We start from the raw sequence: 19338 nt of genomic DNA, 5'->3' as shown, positions 1-19338 counted from the left end.
GGTTGTTAAAGTGGTTATTAGTTGTTGTTACTGTGTTTTGTTTGGCTAGAAAGTTAATTAAAATGCTTTGTGAAGTAATTGTGTGCCCTCCAGAGTAGACTTGATTTTCAATCTAAGGTCAGATGTTTATTCAGATTGAGTAAACATTTTTTTTTCCTTCCAAAAGGACATTATTCTTTTAGATAATTCTGACATAATACAATCTTTTTTCAGATCTGTTACAGATTTCAGGTACAGTCAGTGGAGCATAGGACTTTTGATCTTGGGGTTGTAAATTCAAGCCCCATATTGGGTGTAGAGATTACTTTAAAATAAAAAAACTTTAAAAAAAAAAAACATTTTATTTGTCTTATTTGAGAGAGAGTGAGCCAGTGAGAAAGCCTGAGTTGGGGGGAGAAGAGGGACTAGGGAAGCAGACCCCCGCTGAGCAGGGAGATCCTAGAGGACTCAATGACCCGGGTCCTGGCCTGAGCTGAAGGCAGGCTTTTTTTTTTTTTTTTGGTTATTTATTTATTTATTTGACAGAGAGAAATTACAAGTACACTGAGAGGCAGGCAGAGAGAGAGAGAGAAGGAAGCAGGCTCCCTGCCGAGCAGAGAGCCTGACGCGGGACTCTATCCCAGGACCCCGAGATCATGACCCGAGCCGAAGGCAGCGGCGTAACCCACTGAGCCACCCAGGCGCCCCAAGGATTAATATTTTTGACAGAGTATTCATACATTTGAAATAAAAATAAGCATTTCAATTTTAGAGCCATAGTTTGAGAATTAAATAGGTTGTTTGATCAAGGCCATATCAAAAACCAAAATTAGATGCATATAAACGGCATTTTAATTATTCTTTTCTATTTTTTTTTAAAGATTTTATTTATTTATTTGACAGAAAGATCACAAGTAGGCAGAGAGGCAGGCAGAGAAAGAGGGGGAAGCAGGCTCCCTGCTGAGCAGAGAGCCCGATGCGAGGCTTGATCCCAGGACCCTGAGATCATGACCTGAGCCGAAGGCAGCGGCCCAACTCACTGAGCCACCCAGGCTCAGTGGGGAGCCTGCTTCTTCCTCTCTCTCTCTCTGCCTGCCTCTCTGCCTACTTGTGATCTCTCTCTGTCAAATAAATAAATAAAATCTTAAAAAAATAATAAAAATAAAGGAAAAGTTGTTTTGTTTTGTTTTTAAAGATTTTATTTATTTATTTGACAGAGAAATCACAAGTAGGCAGAGAGGCAGGCAGAGAGAGGAGTAAGCAGGCTCCCCACTAAGCAGAGAGCCTGACTTGGGGCTTAATCCCAGGACCCTGAGATCATGACCTGAGTCATAGGCAGAGGCTTAACCCACTGAGCCACCCAGCCGCCCCGAAGTTGTTTTGTTTTTGCTAAAGAAAGTTCTCTATTTGCTGTGGTTATGTATTGTGGTGTAAAAAACTACTCCTTAATATGACAGGTTGGTTTTTGGTTTTGCTTTTTTCTCATGAATCTCCAATTTAGATGGCGTACAGAAGAGTCACTGTCTCTGCTCCATTCAGTGTCACCTAGAGTGGCTTGAAGGCTAGGGGTTGGAATCACCTGAAGGCTCATTGATGCACATGTGTGTGGGTTGATCCTGGCTATTGGCTGGGACCTAAGCTGGGGCACTCAGCCAGAGCACCCCTATATACATGGCCTCTCCATGTGGCCTGGGCTCTGTCACTCCATCACAGTGTAATGTCTGGGTCCTGAGGGCATGTGTCCTGAGAGAAAGCCAGATGGATGCTGTACTGTCTTCTTTAGCCTGGGAAGTTAGTCTCTTGAACTACAGTTGACCCTTGAACAACATAGGATTTAGGGGCACTGACTCCCCTGTGCAGCTGAAAATCCACGTATAATTTTTAACTCCCCCAGAACATAACTACTAATAGCCTACTGCTGACCAGAAGCCTTACCAAAAACAATAAAGCTAGAGAAAATGGGTTTTTAAAAATATTTTATTTATTTGACAGAGAGAGATCACAGGTAGGCAGAGAGACAGGGGAGGCAGACTCTTCCTGCTGAGCAGAGAGAGCCTGATGCAGGGCTCAATCCCAGGACCCTGAGATCATGACCTGAGCCAAAGGCAGAGGCTTAACCTTCTGAGCCACCCAGGCGCCCTGAGGAAATGTTATTTAGAAGACTGTAAGCAAGAGAAAATACATTTACAGTACTATTAAAAACCCATATGTAGGGGCGCCTGGGTGGCTTAGTGGGTTGAGGCCTCTGCCTTCGGCTCAGGTCATGGTTCCAGGGTCCTGGGATCGAGCCCCACATCGGGCTCTCTGCTCGGCAGGGAACCTGCTTCCTTCTCTCTCCCCCTCTCTCTCTATCTCTCTCTCTCTGCCTACCTGTGATCTCTATCTGTCAAACAAATAAATAAAAAAATCTTTTAAAAAAAATAACCCATATGTAAGTAGACCTGTGCACTTCAAACACATGTTGTTCAAGAGTCAACTGTACTTTTTTTTTTTTTTAAGATTTTATTTATTTATTTGACACAGAGAGATCACACATAGGCAGAGAGGCAGGCAGAAATAAAGGGGGAAGCAGGCTCCTGATGAGCAGAGAGCCTGATGCAGGGCTCAATCCCAGAACCCTGAGATCATGACCTGAGCCGAAGGCAGAGGCTTAACATGCTGAGCCACCCAGGAGCCCTCAATTGTACTTTTAAACAACACAGCAAGTCACTAAGGCAGCCCATTTTCCAAGGGAGTTGAATTTGACCTCATTTCTGTGGAAGGAGTGTCACAGAATTTGGAACTATGTTTTCAGTATTACCACATGTTTTGCTTTGTTTTCAGTACTTCAGAACATCAAATAGTATTCCCCTTCTCAGGAGCACACTTACCTAACCCTTAACTGGAATGGTTATAACTAGGAAAACAACCAGAAGAGTCAGTCATGGAAGGTTCTGAAGTGACATGTTAGTTTCCAAACTAGCAGGAAGTAGTTTTTTTATTGGCAAATTATGGCCATAAAGTCTAATGCTTAGTTTGGGAGAAGCAAAAGGAAATATTAAATAGAAAATTAAAAAAAGAAAAGAGGACAAGGACCATGAATAACAGAAGCATCACTAAGTTTAGAAGCTTGTGGCTGTGACCCTCCCTCAGTCTAGAGGATCTGAGCCTGGGACTCACTGTAGGGTTTGGGGGCTCTCTCTGAACACTCTCGCTGAGGGCGTATTTGAGAGTGTGTGCGTACATAAACCTTTTCCTGCAGAGGCCATCATGGGGTCCCAGCCCCCAGTAAGGGCCAGAGCAAGGCTGGACATTCAGTGGCAGAAGGGCAGGTTTTAGCCCTTCCTTAGGCACCTCTGGTGCAGGCTGGTGGGATAACCTCCAGACCTCCAGATGCCACCTGCTGCTGCTGCCACGTGGAAACAGGAAGGGTGCCCTGCCATGCGAACATCCATCTTTGAGATGGTGAGGATGCAAATGCTTTGCTTTGGGCTTAGTACAAAAAAACTACCAGCTGCACATTGTATTAAATGTATTTTTTTTCTTTTTTAAGCACAAAGATTCTGTGGTTCCTTACCTTCTTCGACTGCTTAAAGGACTTCCAAAAGTGTATTGGGTAGAAGAAAGCACAGCTCGGAAAGGCAGAGGTAATGTGTAAATTTTCCCCTCAATTCAGGGAATGGCATGTATGCTCACAGTCTGTATGAATCAGCTGTTTAATGATATTAATGCATCAGGTACAATGTTTCTAGCTAGTTCCGCTCTTGGCTGTGAGACAACTGCCTGTCTGTAGCAGCATGGGCTGTGCTTACTCCTTGTTGTCCAGAGCCCATGGTCGAGGGGAGGTGGGGGCAAGGCTGAGAAAAACGGCTTTGCATTGCATTCTAGGAGTGAACAGGAGCTTGGAGACCTTCAGGAACCTTTTCTCATGTCTCATGTCTCCTTGCTAGAATTGGTTCCCCTGCCCATCCCTGTTTATTACCCTTAGACGAATAGGTTCACTCTTGGAGTGAATCCATTTCTCCAAATTGCATTGCTGCTACTCTAAAAGGAAGGATGTGATGGATGTCCAGGACTTAAACACCATGTTCACTGTAAATAGTTTATCATTTTGTTGCTGTTGCTGAGTTTTATTTAAATTTATTACCTTTAAAAAATGGTATATAAGTCCACTATGTGCCAGGCATTGTGCTAAGCACTTGCAACACTGATGTTTTTAGGTATTGATTTCCCAAGACTCCCATATCAGTTTGGAACACCTCCAACATTCTAGAGATCATGACCTGTCTGTGGCTGAGGCCCACCTTCAGGCATAGCAGGGGGTTGGAGCCTATAAAGACGGCCTTGTCCTTTTCATTGGTGCCATGGCCCCAATTTGTTGGATGGGCTCAGCCGCTATAGATAGGTTTTACTGTTCTCATGAACATCCTGCTTGTGCCTAATTCTCTTGTCCTTTGGATTTCATCATTTCTGGTAACCTCCTGTGCCTAAAACTGACAGACCCCAGATTATGCATGTATCCTGGCATTTAAGGGGCTACAATTTTTTTCTTTTTAATTAATTTATCTTTAAAGATTTTATTTGCTTGACAGAGAGAGACAGAGAGGGAACATAAGCAGGAGGAGTGGGAGAGGGAGAAGCAGGCTTCCCACTAAGCAGGGAGCCCGATGCGGAGCTCAATCCCAGGACCCTGGGATCATGCCCTGAGCCAAAGGCAGACGCTTAACGACTGAGCCACCCAGGCACCCTTATAGTTTTTTTTATTGAAAGGTAGTTGGCAATACAATATCATATCATATTATATTAGTTCCCGACATGTAACATAGTGATTCGATGTTTATATACATTACAAAGTGATCACAATGATAAGCCAGCTTTCGTCTGTCAGTCTGTCACCACACCAAGTCATTACCTGTTACTGACAATATTCCCCATGTTTTACATTGTATCCTTCTTTGCTTTAGAACTGGAAGTTTGTACCTTTTAGTCCCCTTTAGTTTGTACCTTTAGTCCCCTTTCTCTATTTTGCCCATCCTCCCACCCTAAAGGACGACAGATTAAATAGAAAGCATTGCTAGAAAGTCAGACATCTCTGTCCACCACTGTTGTCTAATTTGGGGAGAAGCAGAATACCAGCAGAAGCTGTTTCTGTTTTCTTTTCTTTCAAAGAAAATATCACTTCTATGTGCATGGACTTTCACTAGAATGAAAGTTTTAGCACTGTTGGAAACATTGTTAGAGATACATAAATCTCCAATCATTAGGCAGCATCTCACTCTTTTTTAGTTTTTTATTAAGGCAGTATAAATTATGCTTTTAAACTCTAGAGGAGTAGTTCTCAAAGTGCCATCCGGGACTAGCAGCACCAGCAACACCTGGGAACTTGTCAGAAATGCAGATTCTTAGTCCCCACATCACAGCTACTGAATTAGAACCCAGGGGCTAGGGAAGCTGGCAGTCTGCCTTTTAATAAGCCTGCAGATGATTCTGATCACACTCAAGTTTAAGAAGAACCTAGAGCTGCATCTTAAAATTATAGGTACAGAAGTGAATGTGTAACAATCTTCTGCCATGTACTATGAATAGATCTTGGTTAAATATTCAATATTCAAAATTGATTTAGTATTTAATAGCGATTAGACCTATACAGGAGTGATTTTTTTTTTTAAAGATTTTATTTATCTATCTGATAGACAGAGATCACAAGTAGGCAGAGAGGCAGGCAGAGAGAGAGGAGGAAGCAGGCTCCCCGCAGAGCAGAGAGCCCGATGTGGGGCTCGATCCCAGGACCCCGAGACCACGACCCAAGCCGAAGGCAGAGGCTTCAACCCACTGAGACACCCAGTACAGGAGTGATTTTGATATTTTTAAGGTGCATGCCATCAAAGCACTGGTTAGCTTTTAGTCTTTTAGGTACAGTGATCCCTTCCCGACCCTGAGGCCAGGCTCTGGAGAACCTCTCTATGAAGAGGTCGGTAGCGGAAGGGCTTAAAAACCTATTAGGAATAGAGCAAATCTTTGGAAGCTCTTAAGATTTTCTCCACTTGTCAAAATAAAGCAGAAAAGAAATATAAACATATAATTCAGTTTAAAGTGGTAGTAATTGGGTAGCCTCCATATACCATCTCTTATACTCTACCAAGATTGGTTTCTCATCCTTGGTAGAAATCTAGGTCAGGAATAAAAAATGGAGACTGTATAATCTCAAGCTATAAATTGGCCCAGAAACATTTAAGTTTATTGAACCAAAGCATTCTATTAAAAGAAATGTTAAAGGTATTTCTCAGCAACCATGTTGGGCCCATAGCTATTCTTTTGAGGTTCACCTCAGTGAGGGCAGCCATCCCTGTAAACTGGTCCCTTAGCAGGCCCCGTGAGAGAGGGAATTTACAGATCACATGGCCAGTAGGGGTGGCCCGGTATCTCAGCGGTAATGATCTGACTCGCGTCTGTGTGCCTTCCAGCCACCCTCCCGGTTGCAGAGAGCTTCAGCTTCTGCTTGGTCACTTTGCTGTCTGATGTGGCTTATAGGGACCCCTCCCTTAGGGATGAGGTAAGTGCATGGTGAATTGGAGTGCATTTCTTTCTTTTTTTTTTTAAGATTTTATTTTTTTTTTATTTGAGAGAGAGAGAGAGAAAATGAGCACAAGCAGGGGGAGGGGCAGAGGGAGAGGAAGAAGCGGAGTCCCTGCTGAGCAAGGGAGCTCAATCCCAGGACCCCAAGATCATGACCTGAGCTGAAGGCAGACATTTAACTGACTGAGCCATCCAGGCGTCCCTGGAGTGCATTTGTACACAATCAAGAGTCCCAAAGTAACGAAAAGAGTAAAAAAACTTTTGAAGTGATCAGGTTGTTTCAGTTGATTTATTTTGTACTAACACACCTAAAAAACATTGAATACTTGCCTACAGTACTTTGCAGGTTACCCAGTGACCTCATTGACTGTTTCTCATTAAGCTTTCCCCGTGGTCCTGTGGGGTTGGCAGGTCGGCAGCCAAAAGCAGATGCCCCTCACTTTCCTGACTCTGTTGGGGATTCATTCATGGAAGGGAATTATCTAGATAGTTGAAATTATATTCAGATTTTAAGTGCTCAGATTTTTTTTCATTTTAGTTTATTTTGTTGAAATGTTACTTAAATGCCTTTCAGACTCTTCTTCTTAAAGAATACAATCAGAATCTAAACTTTTTCTTAATCAGATTTTTTTTTTTTGAAAATCAGTTCGTATATGCTGTTATCCTCAGTTCCTGCCAAGGAGTGCCAGGTGCTTATCTATATATTAAATGTTCCCAGTTAGCTATGCTTTTTGAGTTCTTGTATCTGTTTTTTAATTTTTAAAGTCTCTTTACTTAATAGAACTGTAAATTTTGTTGAGAGTATTTCTGCCATTAATGTTCTTTTCCATCTTTCTTTCCTAGTTTAGGTTCTTTATTTATAGGTTGACCAAAGAGATAACTAAATATATTAGAATTGTAGATCATTATTTCAGAAGTTAACAGGCTGTAAGTTAAGGGCTTTTTTATAAATAACATTTATCAAAACATCAATACTAAAGATGATGGCATAACTTTAATATATGAAATGGAGAAAGTCTTGCTTTTCAAATCTTCATATATTATTCAGCATCGTTTAACATCAGCAACATGTCAGAAATTTACCTTGATTGGGAACACATTATAGGAGAACAATTTTATTCTCTTCTTTGCCTGGGGTTTCCTCCAAGACTGGTAGTAGAGGAAAATAAGGTAGATGGAATCTAGTTGATCTTCAACAAGGCATTAGAGAAACACCCTCCTGAAATCCTAGATCTAGAATACGGGCTAAAGGTCAAAACAATTTGGAAGGTTTGTGGAACTGTCTGGACTACCCCAGAGGGTGCTGACCCAGCAGAAGCCTCCCCTAGCCTCCCCTTCACCTCTTACTATTGAAGCAAAACAAGCCAGGGCCATAAATGAAGATTCAGAAAGCAAGTTGGTTTCATTTGTAGATGACACAATGCTGGGAATCAGAGACCAGAACAATGAATGAAAGCTAATCCCCTGAGCTTTCGTGGTGTCAGTGACAGGCAAAAAATGCCAACAACATCAATAGTGGTGTAGAAAAGATTCAAGTATTTTAGGTATCTGTAAGCTCATTGAGCCAGCAGAGTGAAGCAGCTGGCTAAAAGCTGACGTCATGTGGATGGAAGTCTAGAATATGTTTAGAGTGTGGTGATTACTCAGGATGAGTCCCAACATCCTGGAATATGAATGTATTTCCCTGAACACCACAATTTGAGACTGTTTTTGACACATGGGACTACCGTGAAATCAGAAGCAGACACTCAGCATCGTAAAGTACGTGTAGTCCTAAGGAATGGATTGAAAGAATTGGGGGTATTTGCCACAAAAAGAGATTTGGGGGCCTATCACCTGTTTCTGGAATATGGAAAAAGGAGTGGCTCCAAGGGCCAGAGGTCACAAGCCCCACAGGACAATATTGGCCCACAGTTAGGGGGCACTCTGGACCAACCCAGGAGGGCCGGTTTCTGTCCCTGGAAGTTCAGCTGATTGGCCACTCACCAGAGCTGTCATTCAGGGATATATGTATCAGATATGGGTATGAAGATAGTGTGTAAAGCTCCTTCTAATTCTGAATGAATTTTGTGAGACTTACCTGATTTTGTTTATAAATTTGTCTTTTCTGTTTCTGTGGCTATTACAGATTTTAGAGGCACTTTTGCAGGTTTTGCATGTCCTTTTGGGAATGTGCCAGGCGTTGGAGATTCAAGAAAAAGGTATGAATGTAAATCTGAGGCTTTTTTTTTCTTAATGACTTCGTGATTACTTTTTTTCCTTTGCTTTTCCCAATGTTCTTTTTTGTGCTTTACTGTTTGTGTACCTGATGGATGAAACCTTCCTGTATTAGTTTGCCTTTGTTGTGTATTAGCTAAAAGGCCACCTGGGAGTCATGAGCACAGCTCTGCTCCCTGAATACCAGGTGACCTTAGACAAGTCACCTCACCCTTTTTGGGCCTCAGTTTCTTCGTTTATAACATGCCCAGCTGCCTCTAGTGTAAGGCTACCAACCTAATCCGAGGAGGACAACATATATTAAGTATAGTAAAGGTACCTGATAATAGAACTACCTGTGTTACTGATTTGGGTGTACCATGCCTAGACTGAGACCTCCCAGAGAGAACAGCTGTGTGTGACAAAGATGTAGTCTGAAGTTGTTGTTCATGTCAGCCCTTGGGCTGACCTGTTGATGTGGCTTGTTTTGACCCACATTTGCTAGGGGGTGGGTTGTGAGATGTCAGCCAGTGTTACCAGCTGGTGCAGCACAACTCGCTCCCGGGCAGCCTTTTGATACTGGAATATTTTCACTTTGTCTTCTAGAATATCTTTGCAAATATGCCATCCCATGCCTGATCGGAATCTCACGAGCATTTGGGCGTTACAGCAACACAGAAGAGTCTCTGCTTTCAAAACTGTTCCCCAAAGTCCCTCCTCATTCCCTCCGAGTCCCTGAGGAGCTTGAAGGTGTGCGGAGGCGATCCTTCAATGACTTCCGCTCCATCCTCCCCAGCAATTTGCTGACAGTGTGTCAGGAGGGCACCCTGAAGAGAAAGACCAGCAGTGTGTCCAGCATCTCTCAGGTGGGGCTGTGCGCCTGGGAGGCAGGCTTAGAGGTCAGCTCTTCTTAAGTGCTCACTTGAAGAAAATCTCACTGGCATGCTCTCTGAGGAAATTCATGAAACTGGAAAGGTTCTCACTAGAATTCTGTGTAATAATACATGGGCTTGCTTTGGCCTTTTAAGATTTATAAGTGATTTCATCTCCTAGTCATCTCCTAGTATTTTTTTCCCTAGCAGTTGGGTGCCAAGCTCTATTCTGAGTAGGAGACAGTTGGTACCTTTAAGAAGTACGCAATTGACTCAGGGAGACAAGCTAAGTGCTAAGGGAGACAAGACACCAAGTGCTAAGAATAATTCAACTCACTAAAGAAGTATAAAATCTATGGCTAAGCACGAAGAAATTAGGGACATGGTATACAGTAGAGAACACTTAGCTAAGGTGGGCTTCAGGGAGGAGGTAAGGTGTGGACCAGGACTGGAGGTACAAACATTGGGCTGGCAGGGAGAATCTTGTCTAAGGAGAAACTGACAGCAGTTTGGCCTTTCCTAATCTGTAAGGTGGTTTTGTGTTTCAGGTCAGCCCTGAACGCGGAATGCCTCCTCCCAGCTCCCCTGGAGGATCTGCCTTTCACTACTTTGAAGGTGGGCTTCACCTTTCTGACAGGAAAATTGACCTGGTACTTGGAGAGCAGGTTCACTGTGACTTACCGTGATGTAAAAGATGCTAATAATAACACTCTGCTGTCATGCATCTAGAGAGTCAAACTTTTAGAAAGCATTTACTCTCTATTTTTGTTTAAACTTCTTAATTTTAAAATATTTCAAGGGTGCAGTAAAGTGCAGATGATAATATACAGACTCTCAGGGTGCCTGGGTGGCTCAGTGGATTAAAGCCTATGCCCTCAGCTCAGGTTATGATCTCAGGGTCCTGGGATTGACCACTGCATTGGGCTCTCTGCTCAGCAGGGAGCCTGCTTCCCCCTCTCTCTCTGCCTACTTGTGATCTCTCTCTCTCTGCCAAATAAATAAAAATCTTAAAAAATATATATATTTACACAGAGCTTCATGTGTCTATCATCAAAATTTTAATAAATTAATCTGTGAAAGCACTGGTTTTCAGTTGGAAGTCCTCATGGTAGGACCTGCTTTTTTTTTGTTTTAAAGTCATTAATTATGTAAATAATATTTTTTTAAAATGTAATAATGATACAAGTAGTACTTTTTTTTACAAGTAGTACTTTTTTAATAGAGCTTTGTGGATCACAAAGCATTTTCACATAATTTACTGAATTAGATTCATAGGATAGCCTTGTACAGTGTCAGCCATGTGGTAAAATCGCCTCTGCCTTATTTTTGAGAGAAGTAAGACTCAGTTAAGTGATAGATTAAGTGATAGGAAGTGGGGAAACCAGAATGTTATATCTATTACATTTTTGGATCATGCTAATTACTAAAAGAGCATTTCTCAATAGGATCTTAAAAGATGTGAGGGGAATTAAAAGAAAAAAAAACGAGAGAATCTGAACTCAAATAAATGTGGGCAGCTTTGCCTAGAGTGTCTCTTAGCTGTGTGAGAATGTACCCTGTGTTATAGTCTGTGTGTATGTTGGAATGTAAAAGCCAAGCTCACTCGCTCAAAATCCTGCTGCTTCCAGAGAGAACCACTTGTGGTTGAATTATCCCTCTAGGCTTTATTTATTTATTTATTTTAAAGTTTTATTTATTTATTTGACACAGAGAGAGACAGTGACAGAGATAGCAAGAGAGAGCACATGCAGGAGGAGAGGCAAAGGGAGAGGGAGAAACAGGCTTCCCACTGAGCAGAGAGCCCGATGTGGGGCTTGATCCCAGGATCCTGAGATCATGACCTGAGCCGAAGGCAGACGCTTAACCAGCTGAGCCACCCAGGTGCCCCTCCCTCCAGGCTTTAAACAACCCCTGCCACCTGTCTGTCCTTGGGGCATCTGAAGACAGCCATGGTGTACCCTTGAAGGCTTTGCTTTCCCTGGTGAACAGCTCTTCTGATCTCTCTACTTATGGGCCCCTCTTCATTGGGGCAGCCCTCCTTGGTGCACTTCCAGAGAGTGCCCAGGATAGGGGTGCACCTAGGTGTGGGCCACATGTGTGAACTTTCTGCACTCATCCAGCAGAGACAGACTGAGCAGGACTCTGCTGGCCTCTTTGCTTCAGCAGTGAGCTCTGCTCCTGCTCTTGAAAGTACACCTCATTGTCAAGACAAGCAGGCCAAGACACTGTTCCTTCCTTTTCTGCTCCAGTACCTCCTGTTCGACTCTGATTTTTCTTTTGTTTTCAAGATTTTATTTTTAAGTAATCTCTGCACCCAACATGGGGCTCAAACTCACAACCCCAAGATCAAGAGCTGCATGCCTTACTGACTGAGCCAGCCCAGCACCCCAAGTCTGGTTTTTCTTGCAGTTGGTCTTTCTTCTCTTTCCAGGGCCTTTTCTACGGATCTGTAAGACTGTTTTTAAAGAGTTTTTTAAAAAAATGTTTTTAAAGAGTTATTTCTTAAAAGCACAAATCATTTCTACCTTAAAAACTTTCAGTGACTCCTCCCTCATGAATCCCACTTCTTAGATCCTTGACTCTGCAGTTGCTGTCTTTTGCCTCCATCTCTACCTTAGTCCCTATTTCATGGTGTCTGAGAAGTGTCCTCTAATCACAAACATTTTATCTTCTTTATTATTATTTTAAAAATAAGCTTGTATATACTTAAGGTATATAACATGATGATTTGATATACATTTACATAGTAAAGTGATGACTCTAAACATGTCCTCACCATTATCATTTTTTTCTTTTTTTTAACGCAGTGATATCACCTGAAATCTGCTTTCTTAGCAACTTTCCAGTATTTGTTGCCATATTATTAAATATTGTCATCATGCTATACATTAGCTCTCTAGACTTATTCATACTATTTAACTGCAACTTTGTACCTTTGACCAACATCTCCCCATTTCCCCCATCTCCCTGCCCCATAGTAACGATTGCTCAGTTCTGCTCCCATGTATTCGACTTTTTAAAGTGTGCACATATAAGTAAGATCATGCAGTTTATTTTCTGTCCATGTCTGGCTTATTCACTTCACGTAATGTCCTTCAGGTTCTTCGATGTTGCAAACAGCAAAATCTTTCTTAAGGCTGAATAATACTCCTTTGTGTGTGTGTGTGTGTGTGTGTGTGTGTGTGTATCCAGCACTTGTGAGTGAATATGAATAAATAAATACTTATGAATAAATATACATATCTGTGTGTGTAAATACATCTATTTATAAACATTTGACATACACACAGACACATACTTCTTACCTTCTTCCCTACCTATTTAAACCAGCTTTGTTCTCACTCTTTCCTCATTCATTCCCTCCTTCAGTGATCATTTATGATGTTGGCCTCCAGTGTCTCAACTGCTCTCCATATTATTGCCCATCCTCTTTGTAAGTTGCCTGTTTGCTCCCAGGGGACCCATTTGCCTGTATTCAGGTCAGCAGAACATCACTAGCATCATAGAAATACACACCAGTTTTGACACAATCAGGATAAACCCAACTCTTTGCTTTTTCTGTGATGTAGGGCTTCAGGAAGCAATAAAATTTATTATTTGTTTTTTAATGGGCTGGTAATTGTCTATCACTATTTAATATGAAAATACTACAAACTTAACTATTTTCTAGTCATAGTCTTGTTTTGTAGATAACTTTCAAACAATTATAGACTTTTGGGGTTCATATTTATTCATAAGTATTAGACGATTGACTTTATTTTTGTTCTTATTTTGAAACCTCTAATAATGTACATTTTTGTTCTAATTTTGGTGGTGAAATATCTTGGGGTCCTGAGGACCTGAAACTTACATATGTCAACCTTTAAAAAGATGTAATACTTAAAAAAAAAAAAAAGGAATACTTTTTTTTTCTAGCTCCATAAAGTTATATTGTCTGTGTTGAAAGTACTAGGACACGATTATATCTGAGCTTTGATGTGAAACACTCTCATAAGAGGTATCATTCTCCAAAGATTTGAAATCCAGCCTTTACTTGTTCATTAAAAAAAAAAAAAAAAAGAATTGGCATATAAACAAAAGCAAAATCTATGCCTTTGTTGGTTACTGAGGGAAGCAGCTTGGGGAAGTATCCTGGTCATGTGACCGTGATTGACTTTCTGGTTTTCTTCCCTACCAGTCTCGTACTTACCTGATGGGAGTGCCCTGGAGCCTGATTACTACTTTTCCACCATCAGTTCCAGCTTCTCAGTTTCTCCTCTTTTCAATGGCATCACCTATAAGGAGTTTAATATTCCACTAGAAATGCTTCGAGAACTCTTAAACTTGGTAAGGAAAATATCGGTGGTTAAACAGAGCCTGTGTACCTCAGTCAGTAAAATCACTAGTGGTATAAGCATGGCTTTTGTTTTGGTTTTTCTTTTTGTTTTGGTTTGATTTTTCATGGAGAGAGAGAGATCAGTGAGTGGTCGGGGAGGGGCAGAGGTAGACAGACAGAGAAAAGGAGAAAAGGAGAAAGAATCTCAAGCGGACTCCATGCTGTGTGTGGAGTCCAACACAGGGCTTAATCTCATGAGCCTGAGGTCAGGACCTGAGCTGAAATCAAGAGTCGGATCCTTAACTGACTGAGCCACTTGGATGGCAAACCCTGGTTGGTTGTTTGTTTTTCCAAAAGAAAAACTAGGAGTTTTTCAGTATTTCAGAATATGACTTAGAAGTCATAAATTTTTGTTGGAAGAAGGAGAGAGTAAGACATGAAGTCATTTGTGTAACATTTTCATTGAATCATTTTAGTGCTCATGTGGGAGAGGCGGGGATTCATCCCCATTTTAGAGGTGAGGCAATCAGTGCCAGATACATCAAGGATCCATCAGCCAAGGGCAGGGCTGGGACTCAGCCCAGGGAATCTGACCCCAAGTTTAGTTCCTTATTGCTCTGGACTCCCTCCCATTGGCTGATATTTTTAGATCAATACAGAACCTTTTTTTTCATATTTGGATACCTTGGGCTGACCTCTGAGGTAGCATCAGAGAAGGCATTGGTGCCTTTGTCCCAATTCTGAAATAGATGGGTCTCTGATCCAGGGACTCTGAAGTTGTTATGATTGAGCTGAGTTGCTTTGAGACAGATTCAAGTGGGTAGATAAGGATAAAGATGCTATCATGGACAGACTCTAAAAATGAGACTTTCATCTTTGAAAAGAATGAGAGGGTCTCCCTCAGTGTGGAGTGTGAACAGAAATCCCTGCAGGAGCTGGTTTTAGGCTGAAGATGAATGAAGACATTAAAGCAGGGGCACCTCTCTGGGTCAGTCGGTTGAGCATCCGACTCTTGATCTCAGCTCAGGTCTTTTTTTTTTTTTTTTTTAAGATTTTATTTATTTATTTGATAGAAGACATAACAAGAGAAGGAACACAAGCAGGGGGAGTGGGAGAGGGAGAAGCAGGCTTCCCGCTGAGCAGGGAGCTTGATGCGGGGCTCCATCCCAGGACCCCAGGATCATGACCCGAGCTGAAGGCAGACGCTCAACGACTGAGCCACCCAAGCGCCCCTCCGCTCAGGTCTTGATCTCAGTGTCATGAGTTCAGGCCCCCGAGTTGGGCTCCATACTGGGAGGGGAGCCGCTTTAAAAACACATAACAAAGCATGAAAGCATTGGCATTAATTATTGAGGATAGAGCCACAGTGAATTACTAAATAGCCTACAAATGTTTTTGAAGTTGCCCTCAAGAAGGAAAACTCTCCCTAAACTGCTCCTCCCTGTTAGTGTCCCAGACCAAAGGCCGGGGTGGCCTTCTCAGGTGGTCAGGTAACTCTTCCTAGTTTCATGTCAGAAATCCCAATTGAAGGCCGCGTGTTTCACACTCTTTTATAAAGGCGGTTCTTTTTCCCATTATGTTTTAACTTCTCAAGGTTAGCTTTTCTTCTTGGCAGTTTTTCATTTCTTCTCCTTTCATTTCTTCTATCATTGTCTATACATTTCGAAAGTCAGCTTCTTTAAGAACTACAGTTGGCATGGCAGACAGTTTTATCAGGAGGCTCTGCGGTTACCAGAACAGTTCATTCCTGTATTAAATGCTAGTACAGAGCCTGGGTGGAAGTAAGTGCTTCTGTTAGAAATCTAGAATGTGTACTGCATTCGGAGTACCTAGGCAGCTTCCAAAGGGCTGGAGCACCAGGCCTGCAGCAAGAGGAGGAGGAGGAGTCATCAGGGCTGAGGACTGGCTGGGAAGGTGTCCCTGATGTCTGGGAGGAGGTTTGGGTGCATTGTCAGTGATGCCTAGAGTTTGAACACTTTCACATCTTGGAAATGGAAATCTAATGTTAGCAAATTTGAGGGAGTTGGTTCCTTTCCCGTTTTCATGTTTTTCCACTCAATGGCAGGAAGACAAGTTCAAAGTGATGGCAGAATTGAGGACATTTTCTGTGTTATAGTTTGATGTGAAGCCATAATGGGTATGTTGTTGATCTGTCATTTCCATCTCATTTCTCATCTCATGAGCAGTGTGGTTTCATCTGTTAACATGATTTGTTCTTTATTAGAGGGAGCCGGCATCTCTGTCTCTCCCTGTGTTCATCAGGTGCCTCACGAGGTCTTGTTTCCTCTGACAGGTGAAGAAGATCGTCGAGGAGCCTGTTCTCAAATCCTTGGACGCAGTCGTAGCCAGCGTGATAGAGGTACATCTGTTCGGGTCACCATCCTGAGATCAGCCTGATGTGAGCCTGTGCGTAGAGAGAACAGGAAGAGTTTGTGAGTGGGGACTGAAGTGACAGGTTGTCAGTCAGCTTTCAGCTTAGTGTCCCCATAGTGGCCACACAGTCTCCCCCTGAGAGCTTGCTCTGTGCTGCTGCTTTTAAATCGATCACCTCATGGTGGTCTGACAGCTGCTTGGCTGTCTTTCTCCTTCTCCAGTTCCTGTAAGACAGCCAAAGATGGTGAATTTTCAGTGAGAGGAGGGTGGTTCTTTCCATAAGAACAATATGTGGAGGTTTGGAGGGTGCAGTGGTGACCCCCCACAGGCATCTCTGAACAGCCTGAGTCTTTTGTTTTCCTCTGCCTGATGCTTAAGAGAAGGAGGAGAGGAATTCAACTGTTCCAAATGGTGAATCATGATAAACGGTGACTCCATCTCTCTAATGCTACATCAGGAATATAATACTCACTCAGCTGGGCCTCACCCTAGAAGGCAGAAGGAGGTCCGGGAATTTCCATGGTGTAGTCACGTGTCTCTGTTCCTTCACAGGCCAACCCTAGCGCTGATCTCTACTACACCACATTCAGCGACCCTCTCTACGTAGCCATGTTCAAGATGCTGCGTGACACTCTGTACTACATGAAAGGTAGGGACGGTTTGCGCCCACATGTGACTGCGGTGACACGGGGTTCCAGGCCACTGCCGCAGGTCTGTTCTTCCTTCTGCCATGGCTGCTTAAAAACACGCAAGTACCATGGTCACATTACTAAAATTTGGGGGAAGAAGCAAATAAGAAAGAAAAAGATCCGTCCATGATCTTGTACCCGTGATATCATCAATGATGGCTCCTTTGGTGGGTTTATTTCCTCAGAGGCTTTTCTGACATGGCTGTGTTGGTCTTGTCCTGATTGCCCGATCTTGTATACAATTTAACATGTCTATTTTAGATATTTCAAAAAGGTAAAAAAATAAGAAAACGAGGCATTTATTATAATCTGATAACTCAGAGAAAATAGTTACCAGATTATTTATCAGATTATTATAGTTATATAGTTATAGTTACCAGATATTATGGTTTAGCATGTGCACACACACAAATTTAGCCTTTCCTTATTTTGTGCATTTTTAAAATGTGTTTCCTGCTTTCTTTTATGTTATAGAATGTTCTCCATCAACGTAAGTTTTGATGATTATGTAGTATTCTGTCAAGGAAAAGGTGTACTATACAAGATGTACAAGACATACTCTAATCTAGTTAGCTGTTTTCCTAATTCGGTTCCAGAAACTCCTGGGACTTTGTGTCAGGCTGGAGACCTAGCAAGTGTTAGGTTCACAAAGAAGGGTGGAAGGGACTGGCCTGTCCAACCTGACCTTCAGGTGCCCTGAGGCTTCTCTCCTCACCTGAGCCTCATGTTGCCAGCTTCCTTGGCTTTTCTGACTTGTTCCCATCACAGGGAGTCTCCTGATTTTTCCAGGCCCCAAAGATGAAAGTTGGAAGAAGCTGTGAACTCTGGGTGCCCCAAAGATGCAGCCCTGTACCCAGGGAATTCTCATCTTCAGGCAATAGCCAGTTTTCCCCTTAGCTGATATAGCCCACAACCTTTTCATTTAAAACAACAACAACAACAACAAAACCACTAAAGTATTTCTCACTGTTAGGGGGACCAGTTCTAGCAATGATACATCCCAGTTTCTGTGTTTCATACATTCAAGTTTTAGAATATTGACTGCTTTAAACACAGCATGGCTCTCACTTCCCTGGGAAATGGTCATTTCTCCTGAGTGCCCAGTAGTGTGTATGCTGACAGCCAGCATAACCTATTCAAATTCTTCCCAGTGGGCATTCTTTCCTTTCTTTCTTTCTATTTTTCTTTTTATTTTTTTGAGAGAGTGCAGCATGCCTCTGTGTATGTATGTGAGCAGGTGGGGAGGGCCAGAGGGAGAGAGAGAATCTTAAGCAGGGGCTTGACCTCATGACACTGAGATCATGACCTGAGCTGAGATCAAGAATTGGATGCCTAACTGCCAGCCACCCAGGCGCTGCCCCCTCAGTGGGCATTCTTACAACCAAAAGAGCCGGCAGCAGACCTACTCCTTTCGGGTTTCTGTTAGAGTGGGAGAGACCATAGGGTTACTGCTTGAACTTTGGTGGTTTGTTTCCACCCTCAATGCCTGCTGTCTTTCCCACAGACCTTCCAACCTCCTTTGTGAAGGAGATCCATGATTTTGTGCTGGAGCAGTTCAACACGAGCCAAGGGGAGCTCCAGAAGATTCTACACGATGCCGACCGGGTCCACAATGAACTGAGCCCCCTCAAGCTTCGCTGCCAGGCAAACGCTGCCTGTGTGGACCTCATGGTGTGGGCCGTGAAGGACGAGCAGGGTGAGCATCGCCCCTGCCGTGCCCAAGATGTCTGGTGTCCTGTCCTCAGGTTGAGGAAACTGGACACGGGAGGAAGTGATGGCCAAGGCCACAGGGACTGTGTGTTCTCTTCCTTATTTCATGATGGTTCTTTAGGCTTTTATGTGGAGAAGTGGGAGGTCTGTGCTGGAGGAAAAGGTGCTTGTCTAGGGTGAGTGAATAGCAGAATGGGAAGTGTGTGGCAGACTGTGGATGGCTGCCATGTGCAGAGCACTAGGATGAGAGGCTCAGGGCCAGCAGAGAAGAGAGAACAGTCCCTCACCACATGGGCTGGTATTTTCACAACAGCAGAGATGGAGCAGAGATGAGGTTTCAGTTAAGGATGCCTGACTGCCTGTAAATACTTTCTGGTGTAGCCACTCATTATTAATAAAGTCTGCAAAAAGTATGCCCATGGGCATTTAATTGTATGATTAATTGGTGAACAAGTATTTTGTAAATATTGGCCTTTGCTAATCGTTCATACCCTCCTCTCATTTTGACGTTAGGTGCTGAAAATCTTTGCATCAAGCTCTCCGAGAAGCTGCAGTCTAAGACGTCCAGCAAAGTCATCATTGCTCATTTGCCCTTGCTTATTTGCTGTCTGCAGGTGAGTCTCACTGACACTGGTGAGGCTTTGGTCCC

At 42.8% G+C, this 19338-nt stretch overlaps 1 protein-coding gene across 1 annotated transcript in view; it reads left to right on the top strand.

The window, feature by feature from the left end:
* The window catches only part of PI4KA (phosphatidylinositol 4-kinase alpha), a 116365-nt gene that overhangs the window by 20689 nt on the left and 76338 nt on the right, over positions 1-19338 (top strand). The window contains exons 3-12 of the mRNA XM_045065273.1: positions 3512-3605; positions 6423-6511; positions 8663-8735; positions 9337-9596; positions 10151-10217; positions 13780-13928; positions 16211-16276; positions 16843-16939; positions 18484-18675; positions 19203-19303. Coding sequence (XP_044921208.1) covers positions 3512-3605; positions 6423-6511; positions 8663-8735; positions 9337-9596; positions 10151-10217; positions 13780-13928; positions 16211-16276; positions 16843-16939; positions 18484-18675; positions 19203-19303 — 1188 coding nt within the window. The remainder of the gene's footprint in view (positions 1-3511; positions 3606-6422; positions 6512-8662; positions 8736-9336; positions 9597-10150; positions 10218-13779; positions 13929-16210; positions 16277-16842; positions 16940-18483; positions 18676-19202; positions 19304-19338) is intronic.

The sequence above is a fragment of the Mustela putorius genome, unplaced genomic scaffold, assembly GCF_011764305.1.
Source record: "Mustela putorius furo isolate JIRA1106 unplaced genomic scaffold, ASM1176430v1.1 tig00003858_pilon_pilon_pilon, whole genome shotgun sequence".
Taxonomy (NCBI): Eukaryota; Metazoa; Chordata; class Mammalia; order Carnivora; family Mustelidae; genus Mustela; species Mustela putorius.
Note: the sequence above shows the minus strand (reverse complement) of the source record. Positions and strands in the feature narration are given on the sequence as shown.